Source organism: Erithacus rubecula (genome assembly GCF_903797595.1).
Source record: "Erithacus rubecula genome assembly, chromosome: Z".
NCBI lineage: Eukaryota > Metazoa > Chordata > Aves > Passeriformes > Muscicapidae > Erithacus > Erithacus rubecula.
In genome coordinates this window covers 1,553,460-1,576,739 of record NC_136661.1, presented here as the reverse complement: position 1 = coordinate 1,576,739, position 23,280 = coordinate 1,553,460, and the positions used below count along the sequence as shown (strand labels likewise).

General features: G+C 35.1%; 1 protein-coding gene across 1 annotated transcript in view; it reads left to right on the top strand.

Annotated features, from left to right (window-relative positions):
• The window catches only part of CNTLN (centlein), a 186,975-nt gene that overhangs the window by 109,019 nt on the left and 54,676 nt on the right, over positions 1–23,280 (top strand). The window contains 6 exon segments of the mRNA XM_079330391.1: positions 6,974–7,065; positions 9,863–9,953; positions 9,956–10,373; positions 12,920–13,002; positions 16,004–16,077; positions 16,079–16,258. Of these exon segments, the coding sequence (XP_079186517.1) occupies positions 6,974–7,065; positions 9,863–9,953; positions 9,956–10,373; positions 12,920–13,002; positions 16,004–16,077; positions 16,079–16,258 (938 nt within the window).

The window sequence follows — 23,280 nt, the reverse complement described above, 5'->3', positions numbered from 1 at the left end:
TGATGACTGAGTTTTGGAGGATAAAAGAACAGCAAAGAAAGCCTGTGAAGGCAGATGGGGATCCCAAAAATAGCTGGATTTCTTATGTGTCATGCAAAGCAAGTTACTTTAACTTTTCATGTTTATAATTTTCTCAAAAATTTGTGTCTTACAGCTGATTAAGAGATGCATTTGACTTAAAATATGCTTTAACATAGTTTGTATTCTTTTTTAAAATCCTTTCCTTAAGTTAGCAAATATTTTGGCCAGATTTTTTTTTTGTGTGCCTTAGTTCAGAGGGCAGGAAAGTAGGGTAAAACATAAATTTCCTGTGAAGCAGGAGCTGCTGTTCAGAGTACAACTGAAATAAGTGACGTTAGCAGTCAGACTTTCACAACAGAGCTAGAATAACGTGTATTCCTGCATGAAATGCCTTTAAATTTTAAGAAAAAGCTGCCTATTAAATGACTGTGCTCTGTGCGCTGTATGATCTTTGGCTGAAACAGGTGGGGGTTTTATTGCTCAAATAGCGTACAACTATACAGATAGAGAACATGTCAGAGAACACAAGTATAAATAAACAATTTAAATAAATGTCTTTCTAGCATTTCCCAATTTGACTTTGAGACTTTAGTACTGGTATCCTGGCAACTTTATTTGTATGTAATTTCACTAAATTGAAAAAGGAGTAATTCAATTTGTTGTGCAGGCCTTAGCTGGTTGATATTACAAAATAAACTATGGTAGTAATATATTAGTCCTTCAGGGCTGGAAAATGGAAGGAATCATTCTGTTAATAAGTTTCTTGAATAGTTGATAGATCATAAGGTGTATCTTCACAAGTTTGGCTGGCAGTTTCCCCTGAGACAGAGTATTTATCTACGTCTTAAAAGGATTCCATCTCCTACTATCTTCTTTTAAACTCAAACATTTTCTTGCCTAAAAAAGATGAACTGAAAGTTCTTAGTGTATGTTACAATCAGTATTGTGTCTGAATTTTGGACATTCAGTTGATTTACACATTTGGAAAGCTGTTGTACAAAGGCCACCTTATGTTTGAAGCAATGTTAAGTGTTGTCAAATTAGAACTAATTCCAGGGTGTTGACAACTTTATTTGTAGTAATACGTTGGTATGGGTTTGTTTTATTTTTTAATGATTTTAGTGACATTTGTGTGATTGTACCTATTTCTTTATTTCATCTTTTATAGACTGAATCTTGGCAAAGAATAGGATCAGATGAAAATACACCCATCTGTGAACTATGGAACAGTAACTATGCTTACAGCAAAAAAAGGAAAGGTAAAGTATTTTATACCTGTATATGTAGTTGTAGTGGATTGAGCCTGGCTGGATGCCAGGCATGTACCAAATCCTCTCTATCACTTTCCTCCACAGTTGGACTGGGGGGAAAAATATAATGAAGGGCTCATGGGCTGAGATAAGGACAGAGAGAGATCAGACACCAGGCACTGTCATGGGCAAAACAGACTCAGCTTCAAGATATTAATTGAATTTATTACTAAAAAAACAAAAGATAAGTAAAAACTAATATTAAAAACACCTTCCTCTCATCCCTTCTCCCTCCCAGCTCTACCTCCTTCCCCCCAGCAGCCCATGGAGACAGGGTATGGGGGTTATGGTCAGTTCATCACATGTTGTTTCTCTCACTGCTCAGGAAGGGGACTCCTTCCCCAGCTCCATGGGGTCCCTCCCATAGGAGACAGTTCTCCATGAACTTCTCCACTGTCAGCCCATGTCATGGACAGCAGTCCTGCACCAACTGCTGCAGTGTGGGTCACTCTTCCATGGGGTGCAGTCCTTCCAGGACAGGCTGCTCCAGCACAGGCCCCCATGGGATCACAAATCCTACAAATCTGCTCTGCTGTGGGCTGCTCTCTCCCCAGGGCTGCAGGTCCCTGCCAGGAGCCTGCTCCAGCACAGCCTCCCACAGGGTTACAGCCTCCTCTCAGGCATCCACCTGCTCGGGTGTGGGTCTCCTCCACAGGCTTCAGGTGGATCTCTGCATCCCTGTGACCCTCCTGGGGCTGCAGCTGCTTCCCCATGGTCTGCACCTCAGGCTACAGGGGCATCTCAGCTCCAGCACCTGCTGGAGCACCTCCTGTCCCTCCTTCTGTACTGACCTTGGTGTCTGGAGAGTTCTTCCTCTCACATGCTCTCACTTGGTTCTTCTCTGGCCACAAGTACATCTGCAATTCACTTTTTTCCTTGTTGTGTTACCATGTTACTGTCAGCTCTGATTGGCGCAGCCTAGGTTGGTTCTGAGTCTGTCTTGTAGCTGCCAGGGACTGGCTCTGCTGGACATGGAAGAAGCTTCTGGCAGCTTTTAACAGAAGCCGCTCCTGTAGGCCCTCCTGCTACCAAAGCCAGACCACTCAAACCCAGTACAGTACTCTAGCAGAATACTTTTTATATAATGTTATTTTCTCTCCAAGGATTGATTTATTTTTCATGAATGTGTGTTTTGTAATCATATGGCCATATCTGTGATTTGAAAGTTTGTTTTCTCATTAGTTGTCCACACACTTATTAAGTCAATCACAATTTATATGAATATATATACACTAATACATTTGTGACTGATATGTATATTCTATCTATTTATGAAATATAGTCATATATAAATTTCATGCTTATTCAGATGTCAGTTTTAATTCTAGTCTAGTATGTGACTTGACTGGAATGTATGTGAATTTGAAAGCAAATCAAAATTGTGAAATTGTAAGAATTGATCATGAGTATCTTCTTTTATATCTTTATAATCTCTACAGTAGTTAATGGTTCTGTGGAGATGAGTCTTTGTCAGTCAGATAGGTAATATATTGCCACTGCTCTCCATCGTTCCTCTGATTCTTTATAGTATTAGCTGTTCTTGAATGGTTTGGACGAAATATTTAAGAGTGCATAATTACAGTCGAGCTGGGTATTGCATATGTGAGCAAAGAAATAAGTGGAAGACTTGGAGAAGTATTCTACATGTTCTAAGCAATAAAGCCTTACCATTCTTTGTTACAGTTTTCTCCTAGTGGTTGTTTTCTCTTTCTTGAGGTAATGCTGACTTCTTGAATGAAAAAATACAGATTTTTTACCTTAATTTTTTTACCTTAATTTTGTCTTTGAAATAAAGTGGAAATATCAAGCTGCAGAAAACTGAAAGTAACCTTTTTCTTTTGTACTACTTCTTATGCTTTATGTTCATAGCCACAGAACTAAAGGTTTAAATACTAACTTTAAGAATAATTTCTTTGTTTTTTCCAATTCAGTCAGTCTCTGCAGAGAGAAGGAAAAAGATAAGTAGTTATGGGCCTGATGGGCAATATCTGGACTTTTCCAACAACTAGTCAGATCTCCAGAACTGCCAGTTCTTGACATGTTTAGTGCTTTAACAATTAGTATTTTCTTCCTTCTTTCTTCATTATCTTTTCAGATTAACATATCCTCTTTTAAAAGTTTGTGGGTGGTGGCACAGTTCTGGTGTAGTAATTAGTAAAATGATTAGCTGTTTTTTTTGTTGTGACTGACAAAAAATGTTTAAACTACCAGTGAAGTATTCTATGCAAATTTTGTTTACCTTTTCCAGTCTGTGTTGATGTGGGAATCATTTAAATAAACAGGAAGTGTCTGATAAAATTCAAGTCCAAAGATACATATTAAGCAAAACTTTCCTGTTAGCATAGAAGACTGGGATGATTCTAGCTGTTTCCAAATGTTTGCCAAATGAAGTATAAAAAAATACTTGCTTACAGGGTCTCTAAAAAGTAATTTCCTTATTGTTGCCCTTGAACATCAAAGGAAGTTGTAATCATGACATGTATTGCTTGAGATTTTCTAGAAGGTTGCTCCATAATGACTGAAGCTGACATACAGCCTCTGCCTTCAAAAGGGAGTTAAATGTCTTTTTCCTAAATAAAAATACAACCTCATGTCTCTTATCAGTAATTTGCTGGGAGTCCAAACTTAATATGGTCTAAATACACTTTGTTCATAATTTCAGTGCGTTTTATTTTATAAAAGGTAACCTGATGTCAATTTCCTCAGTTTATCAATGAGGTTAGAACTCACTTTCACCTTAGTAGATAGATACCTGTTTTTATTAGGCATTCTAATATCAAGGGATAAAATCTATAAAAAGAGACTGAGCCTTCCTGTATTAAAATTGTCTGTCTTTATTGGATATCAGTTGTGTTTGTCAGGAAGAAGTAATGGATAGTTTTGTTGTTCTTCCGTATAACTTTTCAAATCCTGTTGGTCAAAGATGAAGTGGGTCAAGAGAAAAGGCAACTCTGTTCCTGCCATTCCCAATTTCTTTCCATTCTTATTGTGTTGTCTAATTATTTTCTAGTAGTCATCAAATCCAAATTCACTGTTCATGCTATTCATGTCATTATTTGTTAATGAGGGTAAAGGATGTGTTGGCAGATAGTCATGCTATTTTTTCCAAAAGCAGGATAGTGGATTGACCAAATCCTATTCAGAAAAATAGCAAATGTCTTCTTAAAAAGCAGTAGACTGTTGGCCTGCCATTTCTCCATGGAAGCAGTTTGAAGGCTTCTTTCATTATGAGACTCCTGAATATCCTTTGTTCTCAGTAGTAGGAGTGGGAGTGGCATTCCCTTCTGGTCTTTGTCCCACCAGAAGTTTCTTTCCACCCAGGAGCATGGGTGCCTACCACTGAGGTCAGTAACACAGTTGCTTTGTGCACCATGGCACCTTTTTTTTGTCAGGTAAATCCTTCAACTTGTGTTTACTACATGCAAAAATGTAATTCATTTGATGGTTTGCATAGATTCTTTGTAAGTGACTATTACAGTGCTCTATTGTGCTTTAAAGGGGCGGTTTGTTTCTTTGTGTAAGCAGGCTTTCTGCAATTTCTAATAGTGAACTATAGTTTCATAGTTCAAGTACCATTTTGGCAGCAGTGTTGAACTGACTCATCATCAGATTTGATGACTATTAATTAGGAATTAAGTTTTATGTTCTAAAGCTGATGGTTAACTGTATTTTCTCAGTGGTATGTAAGTGTGCTTATGTAAGACCATGGTAATTTGATGACTGAAGACAGTGGGACTTATGAGTTGTGGGTGTGTTCCTTGAGGGAGAAAATGTTGGTTTTTTTATGTAGTAGTAGACACATACAGCATGTCTTGCTTAGTAGGCTGATACAATGTATCTTTCTGCTATCCTAGACAGACAGCCAGTGCTGTTTCACTGCCTCCCCAATCAATTTCTATGAACAATTACATAACAATTAGAAGGGAGGATGGGATAAAGGGGCTTGAATGGACCATATATTTTCTGCTCAGAAAGGGTTAAGTCTCAGTGACCTTTGGCTACACTTCTATTCATGTTGCATGTGTCTTGTTTATAATACTGAACATGTGTAGTCTTTTCTATCAATTTTGCAGTAGTACTCTTTATTATCTGCATATAATATGTTTATTTATAGAGTTTTAAATTGCATTTTAATACATCCACATAATAAACATAACACCTTGTGTGCTTTGATCAGTTTCTTTGACTATGGAAAATAATTTTTATTTTCAGTGGAGTACAGTAAATGCTGATATAAAAGCTACAACAGGCATTCAAATGAGTGAATATTTAGAAAAAGATGAAAAGCATGTTCATATTATCTTTGTGTGTTACTTAAAGAATGTTCTAAATGTATGCAGTACCACTGTGCTGGGGGACTGTAGTCTGAAGTAACATGGGAACTAACATATTAATATCAAGGTAAAGGTACATATTCCCCAGATGCATAGTTTTACCTTTTTCAGCTTTTATTATCTTTAGAATAGTGTTCCATTTATTTCATGAATACAGAAGTATTAATTGGCCATGACATGTTCCAAAGACAAAAGAAAGGTCTAATTCACTCTAACAAACTTGTTAGTCACTATTTATATCAAGAGGATTGTGAATCTACAGAGAGTAACACTGTTTTCTTCTACACTTGCTTTGTTTATAAATCAAAAGTTTTTAAGTGACCTGCAGTGTCTGCTTGTAGTTTGAAATGTTACTTTTAAAGCAGACCTCCACAATGTAGCACAGAGATTTATCCCTTAAGATTAATTCTTCGAGTTCATTTGGGGGAAAGAAGTACCAAAAAAGAAATACTAATATTGTGGTGCTTTTAGAGTAGTGGGATTTTTTTGTTCTGTAATGCAATTTTTTATATTCTAAGATTAAATCCTTCTGAGATGAGTAATTGCTCATTTCTGTGAGCAGTGGGCAATTTGGGAATGCTAAGATCTTGACTTCTGGTTGACTGTATGTATTGGTACTTCTAAACTTTTTTTTTATGCATAAGTTTCATTTTTAACTTGGGATTTTTAGTATCTAAAGTGTATATCTGTCTCTGACAGATATTATATTCACGCTGGCTGTAATTAGTTGTATCAATTTCTAATTGTTGTGATTTCACAGTATTTCAGTTGAATCATATGTGTGATTTATCTAGTGAAGTACATGATCTTTAACTTAACAAAAACCAGGGTTTAAAGTTTTCATCCATCCTAATTCAGTTACTGTTTGCTTTGTTCACCAATCACTCTGATCCTCCTAGCAGGGGACAAGACCTAGAGAACAGAACTGATAGTGACTGTGTAGATAAAACAGAAATGAATTCTGCTTTTAAGGCATAGAGGGAATAGTCTGTAAAAGAATAAAAATTGGAATGAAAGTACAGTGTCTTTAACCTGCAGATCTATTGTACCTTTGAAAAGCATGTACTCTGAAAAAAACACACTGTGATGCTACAGAAATTCATAATTATGTGACAGAACACTTTGAAGAGAGGTCACTTTAGAAACTGACCAAAAAGCATGTCAAGAAAATAGAACACATTATAAATAATTACAGAAGTAAAGAACACATTTCCTTAAAATGTCTACAGATTGTCTTAGTGAAATACTAGGTGTCATAATGCATTTTATTTATTATATGATAAATATGTGTTCTTTATTTTCTGATAGAGCCTCTTTTTAAACTTAGTGAAGACGATGGGGTAAAGGGTAACATTCCTAAGAGGTGTATGAGGGACATTTCACATGAGATGTTACAGAAGGTAAGATACCAACCCCAACAAACAGATCTAAATTTTAATGTAAGAATCACAATATGTATGTATGTATAAATGTCTGTACTCATGAATTTAAGCCTTCATTTTCCTTCCTAATTAAAATTGTGGCTTTCCTGAATTTTGCTCAGAAATTAATTCTAGGAAAATAGCTGTGAATGTGTCATGTAAGATAAACATGGGCAATGCCAGAGAAAATGAAAAGAGTGTTTAGGGATATAATGTTAAAACCTAACAGGTTATCTAAATTGTAAGTAACATACACTTAGCAGTTTGTCCCTTAACTATGGGAACCTTAATTTTTTTGCTAGCTGTTTAACTTTAGATAATATCAGGTGTCAATCATAGAGTTCTTTTACAGAATAGAATGATGCATAATAGTGATAAATCCACCATTTGTTGTATTTAAATTTTAGCACAATGTTTCATGTGAAAATATTTTCTGTGGAACTGTCACTCTTTTTACAAGATAGTACCATATACATGTAGTGTTCTCTAGCTTTAAAAATATTGGTAAGTATTTTATTTTTACTGCTTAACATTCTACAGGTTTTGCCTCATACAGTAATGAGATGTTCTCAACTAGTTGGTATTTGTATTGGTATTTGTAATATACTCAGGTAGTTTTGTATGTTAACAGGTGTTCACTTAAGAGGGCTCACTTGTATTTTACCATATGTTTTGTTTGCTTGCAAAGAAAAGGCATCCTTCAAACAGTATCATGCCTTTTGTTTGTCATTTTGCAAACCTATTTGTTTAATTACTTATAAATCTTTAAAAGCAAGCTTAAATTGAATAAACACAAATCTATAACTTTGAATGTCAGTTCGGGTATGTCTATTTATTTTTTATCTGTGAATTAACTTGTAGGAAGTATGGTAATTTACAGCAGATGATGTGATTGCATATACTTGTAACACTTGCCATATGGTCAGGCAATGAAGGCTGTCATCTCGTTATTACTGAATGACAAACATCATGTTAAAATAATAACACACAGAATAGGAAGTGCTCACATTCATTTATCTTAAGGTAGAGTGAGTAATTGAAATAATATGAATGCTACCATCTGAAATGTCACAGTTTATGCTTGCTTATCATCTGTATTTCAGAACTATGATTTTGTTTGCCAGGTACTACATAATTTTTATCTCTGTGGATATACAGAGTTATGATGGTACCTTAGGGATAGGTGTATATGCTATTCATTGTTTATTTTCTTCTAGCTGTCATACATGACTGTAAGTGCTACTGAGTGTAAAAGGTTGCTTTAAAGAACTGAGAAAACAGTAGTAGAATCTCAGTTTAGGAAGGTGATTGAAGAAAGATATTTGTCTAACACATTGTCATTGGGGTGGAAAATGCCAATTGTGATTTTAGTTATACCCTTTGTTTCACTAAAGCATTTGAGAAAAAATCCCTTTCTAATTTCACCCAATAACTTTATGTCGCCATAATGCATTGTCTCTTCAAATTAAAGATTTTCCTATCAAACTCATAACTTCAGTATCCAATTCACAAATGTGAACTTTGAGCAGCTCTTGTCCTAATTTGCCCTGTACATCAAGAGCTCTCATTTCTCTGAATCATATATGTAGTACCCACTTTGTAAAACATTTCATAAATTTAAAAATAATTTAGGAGCATTGGCAAAATGCTTTTGTAAAAATCTAAAAATATAAAGCTTACAGAAATAATATAATTGAATATTTTCGGTGTCAAAGATAATTTTGGCATTTTGTATTGCTATGAAGTGTGGGAACTGGCCAGTGTTTTACAAGGTTGGGAGTTCATGCACATGCTAATATAGCTTCTGGAGAAATCATCTTTCCTGACAACATATGGAAAAACCTAGAACCCCTGACACTTCCCTTTGTGAAGGAGTGGGGATTAAGTTTGTACAAAAATATTTAATATTTCTCCAAGTATTGGAGTAAGTGGTTACTAAGCACAGAACTTGTTCTGATGCCCTTTTCAGGCTTCTGGGGATATCTCATAGACTAAATAATAATTTTAGTGTCTGCTGAAATTAAAATTGCCCCTTATTTCTGGGAATTGTCCTTTATGTGATATATTCAATAACATCATGGAGAATCAATAATTATTAACAATAAGTTAATGGACTTGAATATCTGTAAACTTCAAAGGACTTTAGAAGCAAAATATAGGTAGAATGCTTCTTCAAAATTTATGTGAGAAAATTGTAAAATTAGTCTCTTAATTGAAACATGTTAGATTTTCTATTTTAGTGAATAGAAAACACATAATTAGCATCCATATTTTTATGTGCTGAGTTTCTGATATCTCTTGCTAGGATTTTTTAGGAGTTTTTTGAAAGATCAAATTAATATTTTATTTCTGTATTTATGACACTTGAAAGAACTTGTTGCTTCAGATAGCTAGTGCAAAACTGTCCGTATTTCAAAGTAGTAATCCTTCTGAAAATGTTTTTTTAAATTCAATTTGTATGTATAACCAAATCAGTAATGAGCTTAAGATGCATCAGGAAGATTCATTAGCATGGGACGCTTAAACTTCTGTGTCATTTTGCCTGGAATTTTAAGTTCTTTTACCATCTGCCCTTTGTTCAACAGCTGTATTATTGCAGCTAAAATGTTTTTATCTGCACTATGTTAAAATTATTTTTAAATTAAGGACTACAGATAGCTTTTGTCCTTGTTCTTAATGTGATATTATTGTCATATAATAAATATATCTGAAAACATAGTTTGGGATTTTTCAAGACAGGCTGAAATATTGTGGATGCTAAAATGGCTTTTTTTAGGTAGAGCAACTAGAAAGAAGATTCAAAGCTATTGAAAGGGAGTTAAAGAAACAGAAAGAAGTAAACAAAGACTTACTGAATGAGAAAAGAAAGAATCTTTAAAAGTGCAAGAGTACAATGCAGACACAAGAGGAAGAGTGCTGGAAACACTACTTAAGAGGACTTGTGAAGTAAAAGAAAAAGCAGAACTTCAGTTAGTGATTAATGAGAAGGAAAAAGAAGCTGCCTCTTTGAAGAGGCAAGTGACAAAATCTAACAGGTTGAGAAATGAAAGTGAAGATTTGCTGAGTCAAGTGCAGAAGCAGAAGTGTTTGCCAGATAAAGCCAAAGCAGTGGCAATCTCTTGGCAATGTAATTGCAAGATAACAGGCACCAAGGTTAAATTAAAAACAGCCAAGAAAAAGAGCTCTCTGGGACATCATGGAGCTTTTCTCAAACAGTCCATCAAGGTTATGAGTAATGTATTTGAGAACTTCAGTAAGGACGGCTGGGAGGATGTGAGTGAAAGCAGGTACGGCTCTCATTAACTTAGCCCTGTAGAGGGGACACTGTGCATATGTAAAGCACTAGCAAATGGAGATTGAATTTCAACTACTGTTGATTTGGTATTCAAAAAAAATACTGTCAGATCCTTTGAAATATCTTGGGAGGTCTTGTTCTGAGCTTATTGACTGAAATTTGCATGCGAAATTAGCCACAACTGCATGAGTATTTGAATAGGTGCCAGGAAACCCAAAAGAAGGCAATGCTTGATTTCTTCCAGTGATGCTATTTTCATGCAGTCATGAGGCTTGAAATTGACAGTTTGGCAGGTTGATTTAATTTGCTGGCCTTTTGCATATTCACCACTGACAGCTAAGGATTCCCAGGCAAGCCTAGTAAGTCGGTTTAGTTATCTTGTGACATGCCGACCCAGGAGGAGAAACATTTTTCCCCCTTAATTTAGTTAGATAAATTTTGAATGACCCATTTCAGCTTGCTAGCAGATGTCTACAAGCTGTTTAACATCCTTTAAATTAAGAACCATCCACACTAATTATTTCATGTATGTTTTATGCAGTCATTGTACTAACTTTAATTGAATGATGGTTAAAAATCAGTTCTTTAAAGGTGATGGCTACCGCATACAATCCCAGTCTTGAATCAAAAGGCTCTCAGAAAATTCCAATGGCAAGTGTCATATAAACAATAAGAAGTTTTGCTTCTCCTTATTATTTCCTCATATACTTGAGGAGGCAGCAGTTAGCCACTAGGTAAATGGTTATCACGCCTTGTCTTTCAGAACTTTGTTCCCAAAGTGACAAGCAAAGAAATTTCTCAAGCCTGCATGTATCCAAAATACAGAAAACATGGGAAAAGAGTAAAGAAAATAGAATTGTCTTCATAGGCTTTATACTGGCTCTGTGTGTCATATGGAGCAAATCAATAGAGGCAAATGAAGCCTTTCTACTACTTCTCCCCGTGCAAAATAGGGGGTTCCTGAACACAGTATCTTGAGGTAGAAAGCAAATTAAGAACCATGTCATTTGTCAGTTGCTATCATTAATGTAAAGCTTGTTTGTTTTCATGTGTAATTAGATATTGTAGATCTGATTTTAATAGAAAACATACATGTGTGCACAATTGCATGTTGTAATTAGTGAGTAATTAATTTTCTATGTTTGCTTTTAGAGAAAAATTGAGCAAGCACATTTTCATTCCACTTTAAGTTTGACATTAAAAGTCAAATGTCACAGTGGACATTTTTGAAAGTGAAAATTAAAGGTGTCATTCTCAACAAGTTAGAGAAGTATCTTCATTTAGTTTCCTTTTCTACTTGTTAATAAATACCATTCTGTATCACTAGTAGCTGGCTCTGAGTTTCTAAAGCAAACCTTTAATTTCCTAAATGGAACATTCCTTAAAGCAGGAGAGGGAAATGTGTATGTAGTTAGAAATGTCTCCATGGCTATAAAGCAGCCCCTTTAAACCATTGCATTGATTTCTGTTCTGTAAGACATACCAACGTGTCAAGACAGTTTTGAAAAGTACAAACATGTTTATATGTGGACTCTTAAGTTTGAGGCCTTTTCTCTGGTTAAGTAAACTGCATCTCTAAACCATTGATTTTTATGATAGTGTAGCTTAATTTGATCTTAGTTATGCTCTTTTAAATACCTTGGTTTAAAAAGTAACAAATCAAACTAGCCTTCTGTCAAGGGATTCTGCTCACACAAATGATTATAAATTGCCAGTGATGTTATAGAAAAAGATATATCCAAGATTTCATGTTTTAAAGTAGACTTCCCTGAATATAACAAAGCAAATGATAATGTGGGGTAAGGCAGTGAAAAACTGGAAATTAGGAGCATATTCAGTGCAATTCTAAGGAAAAATTGTAAAAATATTTAAAGTTTCCGGTCCAGTTTCTCTGCATGGCAGGAATCTGTGAAAGAATTAAAATAGTTACAGAATTTAAGAGCATTCCAAAGGCGTGCTATATACAGCTTTCACTAAAGTGTGATTTTTGAGTTTGTCTTATGCAAAAATGCAAATAAAGTTCAATTGAAACAAAATGTTATTAAGTATTATGCATTTATTTGTTATATTATAAAATGTGAAAATGAAGGAAAGTGGAAATTTAGTAGTTTATGAGCCATTCACAAACTAGAAGTATAATGAAGTATTTTTTCATTTATTTCACTTCTGCAGATTGCCTCAAAAGTTGTCTTTTGAGAAGCAGCTGAATCTCAGGCCTCTAAATCTCGCTTATAGAGTGAGATTTCATTTGACAGAATAAAACTTGATAAAATCATTTCAGAGATATATTTTTGCTTTATTATATTTGAAAAGTGTATTGAATAAATCTACTTACTGTTTGCATTTTATATTAGTTTTTTTCTTTCTTGCATGAGTTTATTTCTATGTGCTTATGCATTGTCTCTGGAAAATTTAATATTTAGCTTGATTTTGGGGGGTTTTTGTTGGTTTTTTTTTGTTGGTTGGGTTTTTGTTTGTTTTTTGTGGTTTGTTTTTGGGTTTTTTTGTTTGTTTTCGTGTGTTTGTTTTCTGCTTTAGTGACTCTGAAATACCAACTTCTGAAAGTTTGGAAACAGTGATTATGAAGACAGTGCAAAACATTGATCCACTGCCAGACAGAAGTACACAAGAAGAAAAAATGCCCTGCAGTGTGGTTCATTTAGAAGTCCAAAATGAATAATATAATAAAAAGGTGTATAATAGAGCTAGTTTTGTTCTCCTGAGAGGAGTTTTGGTGTTCAGTATCAGCATTGCTGTCCCCTCTCAATTAACTTGAAAATACAGAAGTAAAAGCCTGCTTCCCGATATTTGGCCAGTGGATTCATTATATTTTAGAATGTTTTGTGGACTGTAAGTCTTCTGTCATGGGTTGACCCTGTCTAGATGCCAGGTACCCACCAAAGCCTCTTTTTCTCTTCCCTCTGGAGCTGGACAGTGGAGAGGAAACATAACAAAGGGTTCATGGGCTGAAATAGGGACAGAGAGAGATCATTCATCAAATACTGCCATGGTCAAAACAAATTAGACATATAAATGACATAACAAAATCAGAGGAGGATTATGAGAAATAAAAGAAGATCTTAAGAAGACACCCTTCCTTCCTTCCTTCCTTCCTGGAATCCTTCCTGGAAACCTTCCTGGAAACCTTCCCAGCTCTGCCTCCTTCCCCCCAGCAGCCCATGGAGACAGGGAATGGGGGTTATGGTCAGTTCATCACATGTTGTTTCTCTCACTGCTCAGGAAGGGGACTCCTTCCCCAGCTCCATGGGGTCCCTCCCATAGGAGACAGTTCTCCATGAACTTCTCCACTGTCAGCCCATGTCATGGACAGCAGTCCTGCACCAACTGCTGCAGTGTGGGTCACTCTTCCATGGGGTGCAGTCCTTCCAGGACAGGCTGCTCCAGCACAGGCCCCCATGGGATCACAAATCCTACAAATCTGCTCTGCTGTGGGCTGCTCTCTCCCCAGGGCTGCAGGTCCCTGCCAGGAGCCTGCTCCAGCACAGCCTCCCACAGGGTTACAGCCTCCTCTCAGGCATCCACCTGCTCGGGTGTGGGTCTCCTCCACAGGCTTCAGGTGGATCTCTGCATCCCTGTGACCCTCCTGGGGCTGCAGCTGCTTCCCCATGGTCTGCACCTCAGGCTACAGGGGCATCTCAGCTCCAGCACCTGCTGGAGCACCTCCTGTCCCTCCTTTTGCACTGACCACTGTCAAAACCTGGCCATACGAACTAAATAAGTCTGTAAAAGCATTTAGACAGAAATGTAAAAGGTGATTTAAAAATGTAAAGCTACTGTAAGCTAGTGGTGCTGTCTCGCCAGTCCAGACAAAGAATGGCACTGATGTCCCATTCAACTTTTAGTCAGAAGCACCATACAGAACAGCCTGACCTAATCCTTAACAGGGAGACAGCAACACCTCTCTCTCCCTCCCTTAACAGCCAAATCATGTGCTGACTAAACAAGCATAAATGTCTCTTGGTTTGTTGTGCACTGGATGATTTGCTCCATCTTAGAAAGATACTCTTCTTCACTCTGTGCCGGGAAGACTCTGTCTTGAGAAAAGTATGCTTTTAGCCTCTTCTTAGCCTATTTACATTCATTGTCAGGGGATTGGACTGATTGTCTCATTGCTCACATCTATATGCTGTTTTCTCACAGAAGAGAGCCAGCTGGTTGTGTCCCAGGTCTTTAGACGCTCCATACAATCTGTAACAGATGACTCATTCTTGGACTTTTTAACAGTGTCTAAAAGATTTTCCCTCCTGTGTTAGTCTAAATAAATCACTTCATGGAATTTTAAACATAAGCAGATATTAATATTTCTTAGTTCAAGAAACAGAATACTGAAACACAGAACAACTTGCTGTTTTTAGATAACTAGTTTGAAATTCAGTATTTGGAATGGTGATATAACAGATTTAAAAAAAAAAAAGTTTTTTTAGTTTCCAAAATTCTAAGACAAATGCAAACTCTGTTCTTGTGACATATTCTTGGTTGTGTTATTTCATCAGTACTTTTGGTCAAATAAACTGTAAAAAAAAGAAAATTCTTATCCATTAATCTGTTGGTAACAATACATAGTAGGAGTAGGGCACATGATATATGTGAAAATCTGACAAAAGTGTGCTTGCTCCTAATTAATCTCCTTCCACTTCTGGATGAGGACCTACAAGGCAGGGAATCCAGGAGATTCTGTCCTCTCTTGATTGGTAGTATAGCAGAGACACTCCAAAATCTGTAAGGCCTGTATTATGCTTACTTTCTGTTCCTACTGGTGAAGGTAAATACATTCTGAAAGACATTTGCACCAGGCTGGTGAAACTGAAGCAAATTTAAGTGTCTGGAGAGCCCTAAACAGTTAAATATGCTTCAACAGAACTCCCCTCTTGCAGGAAAAGAATTTGAAAACATGATTTATGAGCATGAAAGAATGTATTGTGCAAATGTTTACATTAACATCTGGGAACACCAATTTTAACAGAATTCTTGAATCTGTCCAGAGGATTTAAGTACCCTACTGCTGGGTCATAGTATTCTCCTACAAAGTTAGTACACAAACCCATTGATATGCTGTTGCAATATTTGCTTGTTTGAATTTGTATGTTTATTTTCAGATATTTAGCTCATAAATTCTCATATAATAAATGACTGTCAAACAACATCTTTTCACACAATTAAAGTAAGTTTTTACTGAGTCCCACCTAGGGAATGCACTGACTGGTATGAGATTTTTCATTACCTTTTGTTCATATTTGACCCTTGTACCCAATATAGCCAATGAAACAGATTAAATATACTTTTGTTTAGACCTTAAAAATACCCTGCCTGTTAGCACTGAAGCCTTTATTTTTGATAATCCTGATCAGAAATTCAAGACATGTAACTTCTAAGTCCTTGTTGATTTTGCATTGTTGGCACTTCAGAAAAAACACAATATTGAGTGTTTATAGGTTGAAAGTTTCATATGGTTAATGTTTTTATAGGTCAGCTGTTAATTTACCAGTTTACTTAGAAATATTTAAGAGATTCCAAGAGTGTTTTTAAGAACCAAAACAAAATCATAAATCATGTTATTTAAGATGATGTTGTCCATTTAGTAACAAGCCATTTTATGGTCAGTGAACAGAGCAAAAGGAAGAAATATCACTGTCCAAAAACTGGGCTACTCTGTTACTCTACTGCAGAAAAAAATTTAAGTCACTGCAGAAGCACATAGCTGTTCTGCAGAGTAAAAAAAAAAAAAACAAACCAGCAGTGGCTTCCATTAAGAATGTTAAAGAAACCAATGAAAAATTAACAAGTCAGCTACACTTGGCTGATCAGAGACTTCAGGTTAATAAATTTGAAGACAGAGGTAAAATACTTTTCATTATAGTGTCTTGCAATGTTCACCTTAATTCTACTGCAATTCTGTGAAATTTAGGTAACACTGATTTTTGTATTTTAGTTTCTGATAGTCAAAGTTATGAAATATTATATATTACCATGCTTTGTGTGGGCCAATTCTTGTGTATAAATAATATTTGGGCTAGTTTGTCAATGCAATTCATTTATCCTTTTGAAATAAGGTGGTATTCATGCTAATATTTTACATGTATTCAAATGAGTGATGTAAGTTTCATTTTTAGCTTGTGCTGTCTTCCTGACAGAATCTGGTCAGTCCAGAACTACTACCTGTTCCTCTGTGAAGAACAGACACTCTCTCCTCACTCCCCAAGGCAAGGGAAGTTTTCTTCCAAAGGGTGCTCAGACCAGTTCCGTATTTATTTAATCCCATCTTTCTCTGTTAAGGTGAAAAGCCAAAGAATAAAGTTTATTGAAATAGAGATAGTAAAGTATTTAGTTAACAGCCTAAGGACACAAATTTTCTTCTCTGCTTCAATCTTCATTCCTGCTTAATTCTTTTCCATGCTATTACTCCCTTCTGGTTTTCCCCATTCTCATATATATATGTATTTTGTGTTAATCTATATGCAGCTTCTCAGCTGGAATTCTTTTCTGTTCATACTGTAGTGATTGGCCTGCCCTTTATAGAGCTGAATCAACAAACACTTATGCAGTAATTGTCTCCTGTTGGTCACACACACATCCTGCTTCCAGAATTATAGTGCTACAACAGATGGACCTGCTGGAAGGAGGCAGACATTAAAAAAGAAATCAAATCCCCTCCCCCTCAAAATTCTTTGTGTTTTTGTCTTTGCACAGAAGGCAGAAGCAGTATCAGGAGCAGCACTTTTCACTTTCTTAGGACTAGGGAACTGCTAATTTCTAAAGGAGGGAAGACTTCATTTCTGTTACTCATTTTGCATAACTATATATGTGTATGAATTGTTTAGAAAGAGTTTTCAAGGTCATTGGAACCAATGAAGATCTGCCTATCTTGCTAACAGTATCATAATATAAAATTTCATGGACAGTATAAACTTCACAGGGAACTTATGTGTAATTATCTAAAATGTTCTGATTTCTCAGACATCTTCATGCTTTGCCTTCCTATAAGACTACTCCTTAGGTGTCCGTAGAAGAGCAGTGTGAGAAATAAAATAGAAAATGTCATTATCATGTTTATGACATTAAAATGTCATAAAAAAAAAAAAAACCAACAAGAAAAAAGGGGGAACAAAATTTATGTATAAGAAGTGCTGCAATGGAAAACTGACTAAAATAAAAAAAATTACTTTAAAACCAAACTCGTTTTCTATCACTCATTTCTTCTGGAAGATTTAAAAAAAATGGTCACTGTTCTATTTAAAGAGTCATGCATTCTAAGCAAAAATAAATAAATGGTGTTTCAGGTACTCAAGGAAAAAATCTTTATTAGGCATGCACATTTTTTTCCTTCTCAGCAAACAATTCAAATTCCCTTTCTTACAACTAATTACTCTTCAGGTGCCATACTAGTGCTACCAAGTGGGAAATTTAAAGCAGAGGCTTGGGCTACTTGCCAAGTGAAAATTAAGGAGGTAAAGAACCTACACAGTCACTGCAGGGTACACTCATGTTTTAGAGAGAGAACCCTGATTCAGGCAGATATCCTATGGTTCTAAAGCACACTTATGTGTGGGAGACTTGTATGGGTTTTTTTTTGATAAGAAATACTGTCTAGAAGTGAAGTTTTAAGATACTGCAAGGGATATAATGTTTTTAAAGTTGTTTTGTTAATACTTTTGGTACTTAGATTTTAGAATTTTCTTGAGAGGTAGAAGGTAAAAAACAAGATGTCAAACCATGAAAAAAAAAAAAAAGATTGGCACAACCAATCTGTATTTGGAGTAAATCTTCATTACTTCATGAGTGCCAGAATTTCAAAATTACTAATGTTCAGAAATAAGCATCTATGGTTAACTGCCATAACCATAATGTAAACTTACTTTAATAGTGAACTTTTGGTCCTAGGCTAAGGTAAGTTTTGCAGTCTAGCAACTGTAAACATTAACATCATGGCTTGGACAAGATGCCATTTTGCCTGAATTTATCTAAGAAAATAAATCCTTTAGCAGACAAGGACAGATGTTTGTGCAGTCAGGCCTTCGTTATAGTCCCCAGGGACTCTAGAAGATCGACTCTAGATTTAAGATTTAAATGTTCCAGATGTTCATTTTGAGACAGATTTTACAGTTCATGCAACCTAAGGACTGTCTAGCATCTGTTGATTTTCAGAATATATACATGCATGGTTTTGTGTATTTTTCTTGAAAATCCTGACAGACATATATATAAGTGTATGTTTGTCTGCTCTTAAGAGATCAGAATTCTGGATTTAAGTTCTGATTTTGTTTGGTCTTATAGATGGTTTGCAGTAATGTAGGTATCTGGCTTTATTTCTGCAAAAGCAATTTCTTACATATTTTTTTTAAATGGCTGTAAAGTGACTGCACATGTGAGAATCAACAGTTGCATTCTCTAAGGATTCACATTAACACTGAGTCAAGACCATCTGTACAGAAGTACAGTAGTTACATTTGTTATTGGTGTATAGAAATCACAGCTGGAGCAGATACTTAGTGTGGAAGCAATGGTCTTTAGTATTTTCTTAGTTTCTAAGAAACGCATTTGAAAGAAATTGTAGGGGAAATTCAGGTTCTTTGTTCTAAGGTTTAGTCTTCACCTCTACTAATTTCTATTGTTGAGTGCTTGTAAGAAGAGTGTATTTATTGTATACAACGCAGTAATCATATTTAGTTTTATGCAGTGTTATTCTTGTGGCAAAAATGCAGACAAAGTATATTGAATAAGAAGTTAAAATCATAAGAAGTTTAAGTCACTAGTGCTTCTCTTACTCATGTCAAGGCTGTTCGAAGGTCCACTGCTCACATGTACCATACTTCTGCATCCCCAGTTCTCCAGTGTTTCTCAGGTGATATCACAGGAAAGCTGCATTTCTTTATGGAATACTGCAGGCAAAGCGCCTGTGTGAGCTACACCAGCAGGAAACTTGAATCTCAGAATAAGAATAAGTCAACCGGTCAAATGCTGACACATTCTTTGAAGGGGATGATATGAGGGTTTAACTAAAGTTTTTTCAGATGCCTTCCTGCAGATATATCAGTACACTTTTGCTGAATTGGGACAGAGCTTTTAATTTTTTTAGAAGCATATTTTAAATATGGCCCAGACTATACTTTTTTCTGACAGCATTTTAAATATTCATCCAAACTTTATTTTAGCTATTTGATTTTCACTTTTCTTTGAATTTTAAGAGAACTCTTTCCCCCTGAGCTCATAGTTTGTTTATCTAGTAGATTATCTCAAGCATAGAAAGGTGTTAGCATGAAAAGCAGAAAAGCAAAGTGCTAAAGAAAGCCTTCTTTAAAGGTTGTGGCTTTCTTTACAAGCTCTCTTGACTGTTTTTTATTGCTTAGTATATGAAAGGACAGATCAGTGTTGCATCTACGAAACCAGGATCACAGCTTCATTCCATTTATGGCACATAAATATAAGAAAATCAGCCAATTTAGTATTTTTCAGTCACACTGAAACAAAGAAGGAACTGATGATAAATTTAGATGCATTGGAAATTATTGACTGAACTATTATTTTATCTCACTTAAACTCTAATTTTCATGAAGGATTTTTCACTCTTTAATAATTGTTAATTGCTAATTGTTTCACTCTTTATAATTGTTAATATAACAATTATACATTATATATATTTATATAACAATTTGTGTATGTTTGTAGTTACCTTAAAGAAAATTTTAGGAATAAATTTGGAATTATAAACTAAACACTATTTGTAACTATCGTGCAGCAGCTAAAACTGCTTTTGAAATTTCCTCATATTTTGTTCATTCCAGCAAATGTGTAATTGGACAGATTTTGTGGGCTTTCTAGATAAAGGTAGTCCAGTTAGAAGTGGTTGTAAACCCATCCAGTTATTTTCTGTCAAAACACTTTTATGAATGTCCTGGGTTTATGTGTTTGAAATCTGTTACATGGATGTACTCCCAGAGCATTTGTGTATTTTTATTAAGTTCATGAAAGAGATTCTATATTTAGTGTCACCTTTTCTGAGTGTTGGATTTTCTTCTTTCTCTGGTAACATGAAAAGGTGTTTCTCATTATTATGTTAATACATTAGGCAATTTTAATGATACCTATAGAAGACCTGAATGAAAAAAAAAAGTATTAAAAGATTGAGAATTGAAATTTGGGAGACTTTAAAATTAAGCATAAATAGTAATTTATACAAATAAAATTTGCATAAAGTTAATGCTACATTAGTAGCAGATGCAGGAGTTCTGACTTTCAGATATATATAAATAGTAAAAGAAAGTTAAAGCAGAGACACTGTTAATGACCACAGATTTTAATATGTTAAAAATAATCTGATAAGAATTCAAATTATTTTGGCTCTGTTAAACAATGTCCTTTTCCATTCTTACAGGGCAGAGTTAAGTCTATAACCTCTTCCTTGTAGCTCTCTTCCAAACAAAAACCCCACACACATAATATTTAACACTTTTGACAAGCTTGATGCAAAATCATTTGTGTTCACCTTCATAGATTGTAGTGGAACAATCAGAGAATTCTGTGAAGTTGTTTAGGAAAAGTCTGCTCCCAAAAAATGATGGGAATCATTATTTTTCTCCCCATCTTTAGAAGGATATAGCAAATCTTGTCCTAACTACTTTTAATAAGAGTAGTTTAAGTGAATTTATGGGAACTTAATCTTTGGGCCCAATGGTCCAAAAGAAGTAAACAAGTTAATCATAAAGCTCCACTGGATTCTTTAACCTTCTCTACTATGTAAAGTTCTGTGGATAGTATATGGTTTTGTCAGAGGATATTTATTCATCATTAAATTTCACACAAAAAGGTCATTTATTTGGGAATAATTATTCATATGTTGCCGTGAGATTACATTTCATCTCAGGCAGATGAGATATTCTTAGAGTCTTTCACAGACAACCAGTTTGTGTTGAAATTGGACCAGTACTCGTAGGTTTGTTCACTAGAACAGCCCATGAATTTTTCATTATTAGTAACTACTGCTATTAACTATGAAAGTGATCTTAATAAACCCTTTTATATGTGCTTATTTCCACTGAATTCAAGGAAATTTCAAGACATCCTACTTATAATGGTAAAATTAAGTCTTATTCCCTCTGATCTTACATATAGATCTCTAAAGTGAGGGGTACCTTTTTTGTTTTCAACTTTTAGAGAAGGAGTAACAACAGGGAATGTAGCAAATTTTTGTTAATATTCTCTGATTTAGTATTCTGATAGACTCTGAAATAATGAACAAGAAATAGCTAGTTTGCTTTTCCATCAGCCATATATTCTCCCTTGGAAGTTCCAGTTCCCTTCCCTGTTTTTTTGATGGATTTTTACCTAACGGTCCCTCTTTTCTCTCTTTTCCAGCCTAGATAAATGTGTTCCAAATTATGTTCTTAGGAAAAGTTTTCATGACTCATGTGAAATTGTATTGTGAACATTGAGTTGATTCTTCTGCCCTTTCCCAATGGACTCTTCTACTTTTGTTCTCCTTTACTTTGCTCCTGTCCTAATCTGTTAAATTTTTCTCAATGTAAAGATACAGAACATAAGATTGGTGGAGGAGAGTGCTTAGTATGGTTAGCAAGGTACATACATGGATGAGGGGAACTGATAAAAGACAGTTCTTTATTTGAGTAGCTGCATTTTCTAAGAATGTGGATGGGTAAGGTCATGGGATTTCAAAAATATCTCCATGATTTGAAGGTATCAGAGGTTTTAAAAGCACATTTACTCATTTTTGTTGTGTGCCTCTGTGCAAGTCATTGCTTATTGAAATGTAAATATGAAATAAAATTTCAAAAATTGTCTTCGCCATACTTGGTTTTACGCAGTATTTGGATTGGGTCTAAGCATTGCTATATGGAACACAATGGAGACTCAATGTCTCAATTCCTGCCTTAAAGTTAAATTGGTGCATATAAGTACCACTTAATCATTTTCACTAGCTCAGAATCTCATGTACCATGAAATTAATTTTTCAGTTCCCTCACATGAATGATAACATTATTTTTTTTCACCAGGATAATGGCTTACACCTTACATATCTATTTTATCTGAATATACTAGGAAATAAATGACTGTTGTTTTGCTGTTTGTTTTGGAACTAAAATCTTTTAATCATTTTTTAAAAATTAGTGTCAACATAAAAAATTCAGGCCAGTGCAGTAGGATATCTTTAGTCATTGTCAACTACTCTTAAGCTTTCAATCATCCACCAGAGTCTGATTGAAGAGTATGGATTGTTATGATCTCACAGTGTTTTTAATGAGCAAATCATTACATCATAATGAAAACCAATATGTTGCTTGGGTTTCACACTGAGTGAGGCTGAATGGCTGTCTCCTGGGAATTGGGGACTCTGAAGAAAAATGAGACTCCTAGGAGGTGATGCTGAGCATGAGCTCTCATTGCCATTTAAAAAAAAATACAAATGTATAAATCAGAGTCTGTACAAGAGGAGCAGAAAGAATATGTGTTCTTTCACTGGCATAATTTGACTGGTCTTAAAATAATATGTATAGTTCTAATACACAGAATCCAAGAAGGAAATTGAATTAATTTTAAAAACATCTAAAGACTAATGAAGAGGATTTGAAAATACAATGTGAGATTTTCAGAGAGCAGATTAGCAGGTTAACTCATGTTTAATTATCTAAGAGAAAGAAATCTTATAGATTCCTCAGTCTAGCCAAGGAAGATTGAAAAAACAGCAAAGATAGAAACATACTAGATATGATATCTGTAATTTTTAGGTGACTGTAATTGACTATTGCAGTTGGAGCCAGACAGCTGCAACTAATCTATATCTAAAAAGGAAGAATTAGAGAGAAATCAGCTGCTTGTGGTTAGCCGTGGGCAGATTCCTTCTTAAAGAAATAAAAAAATGTTGGGTC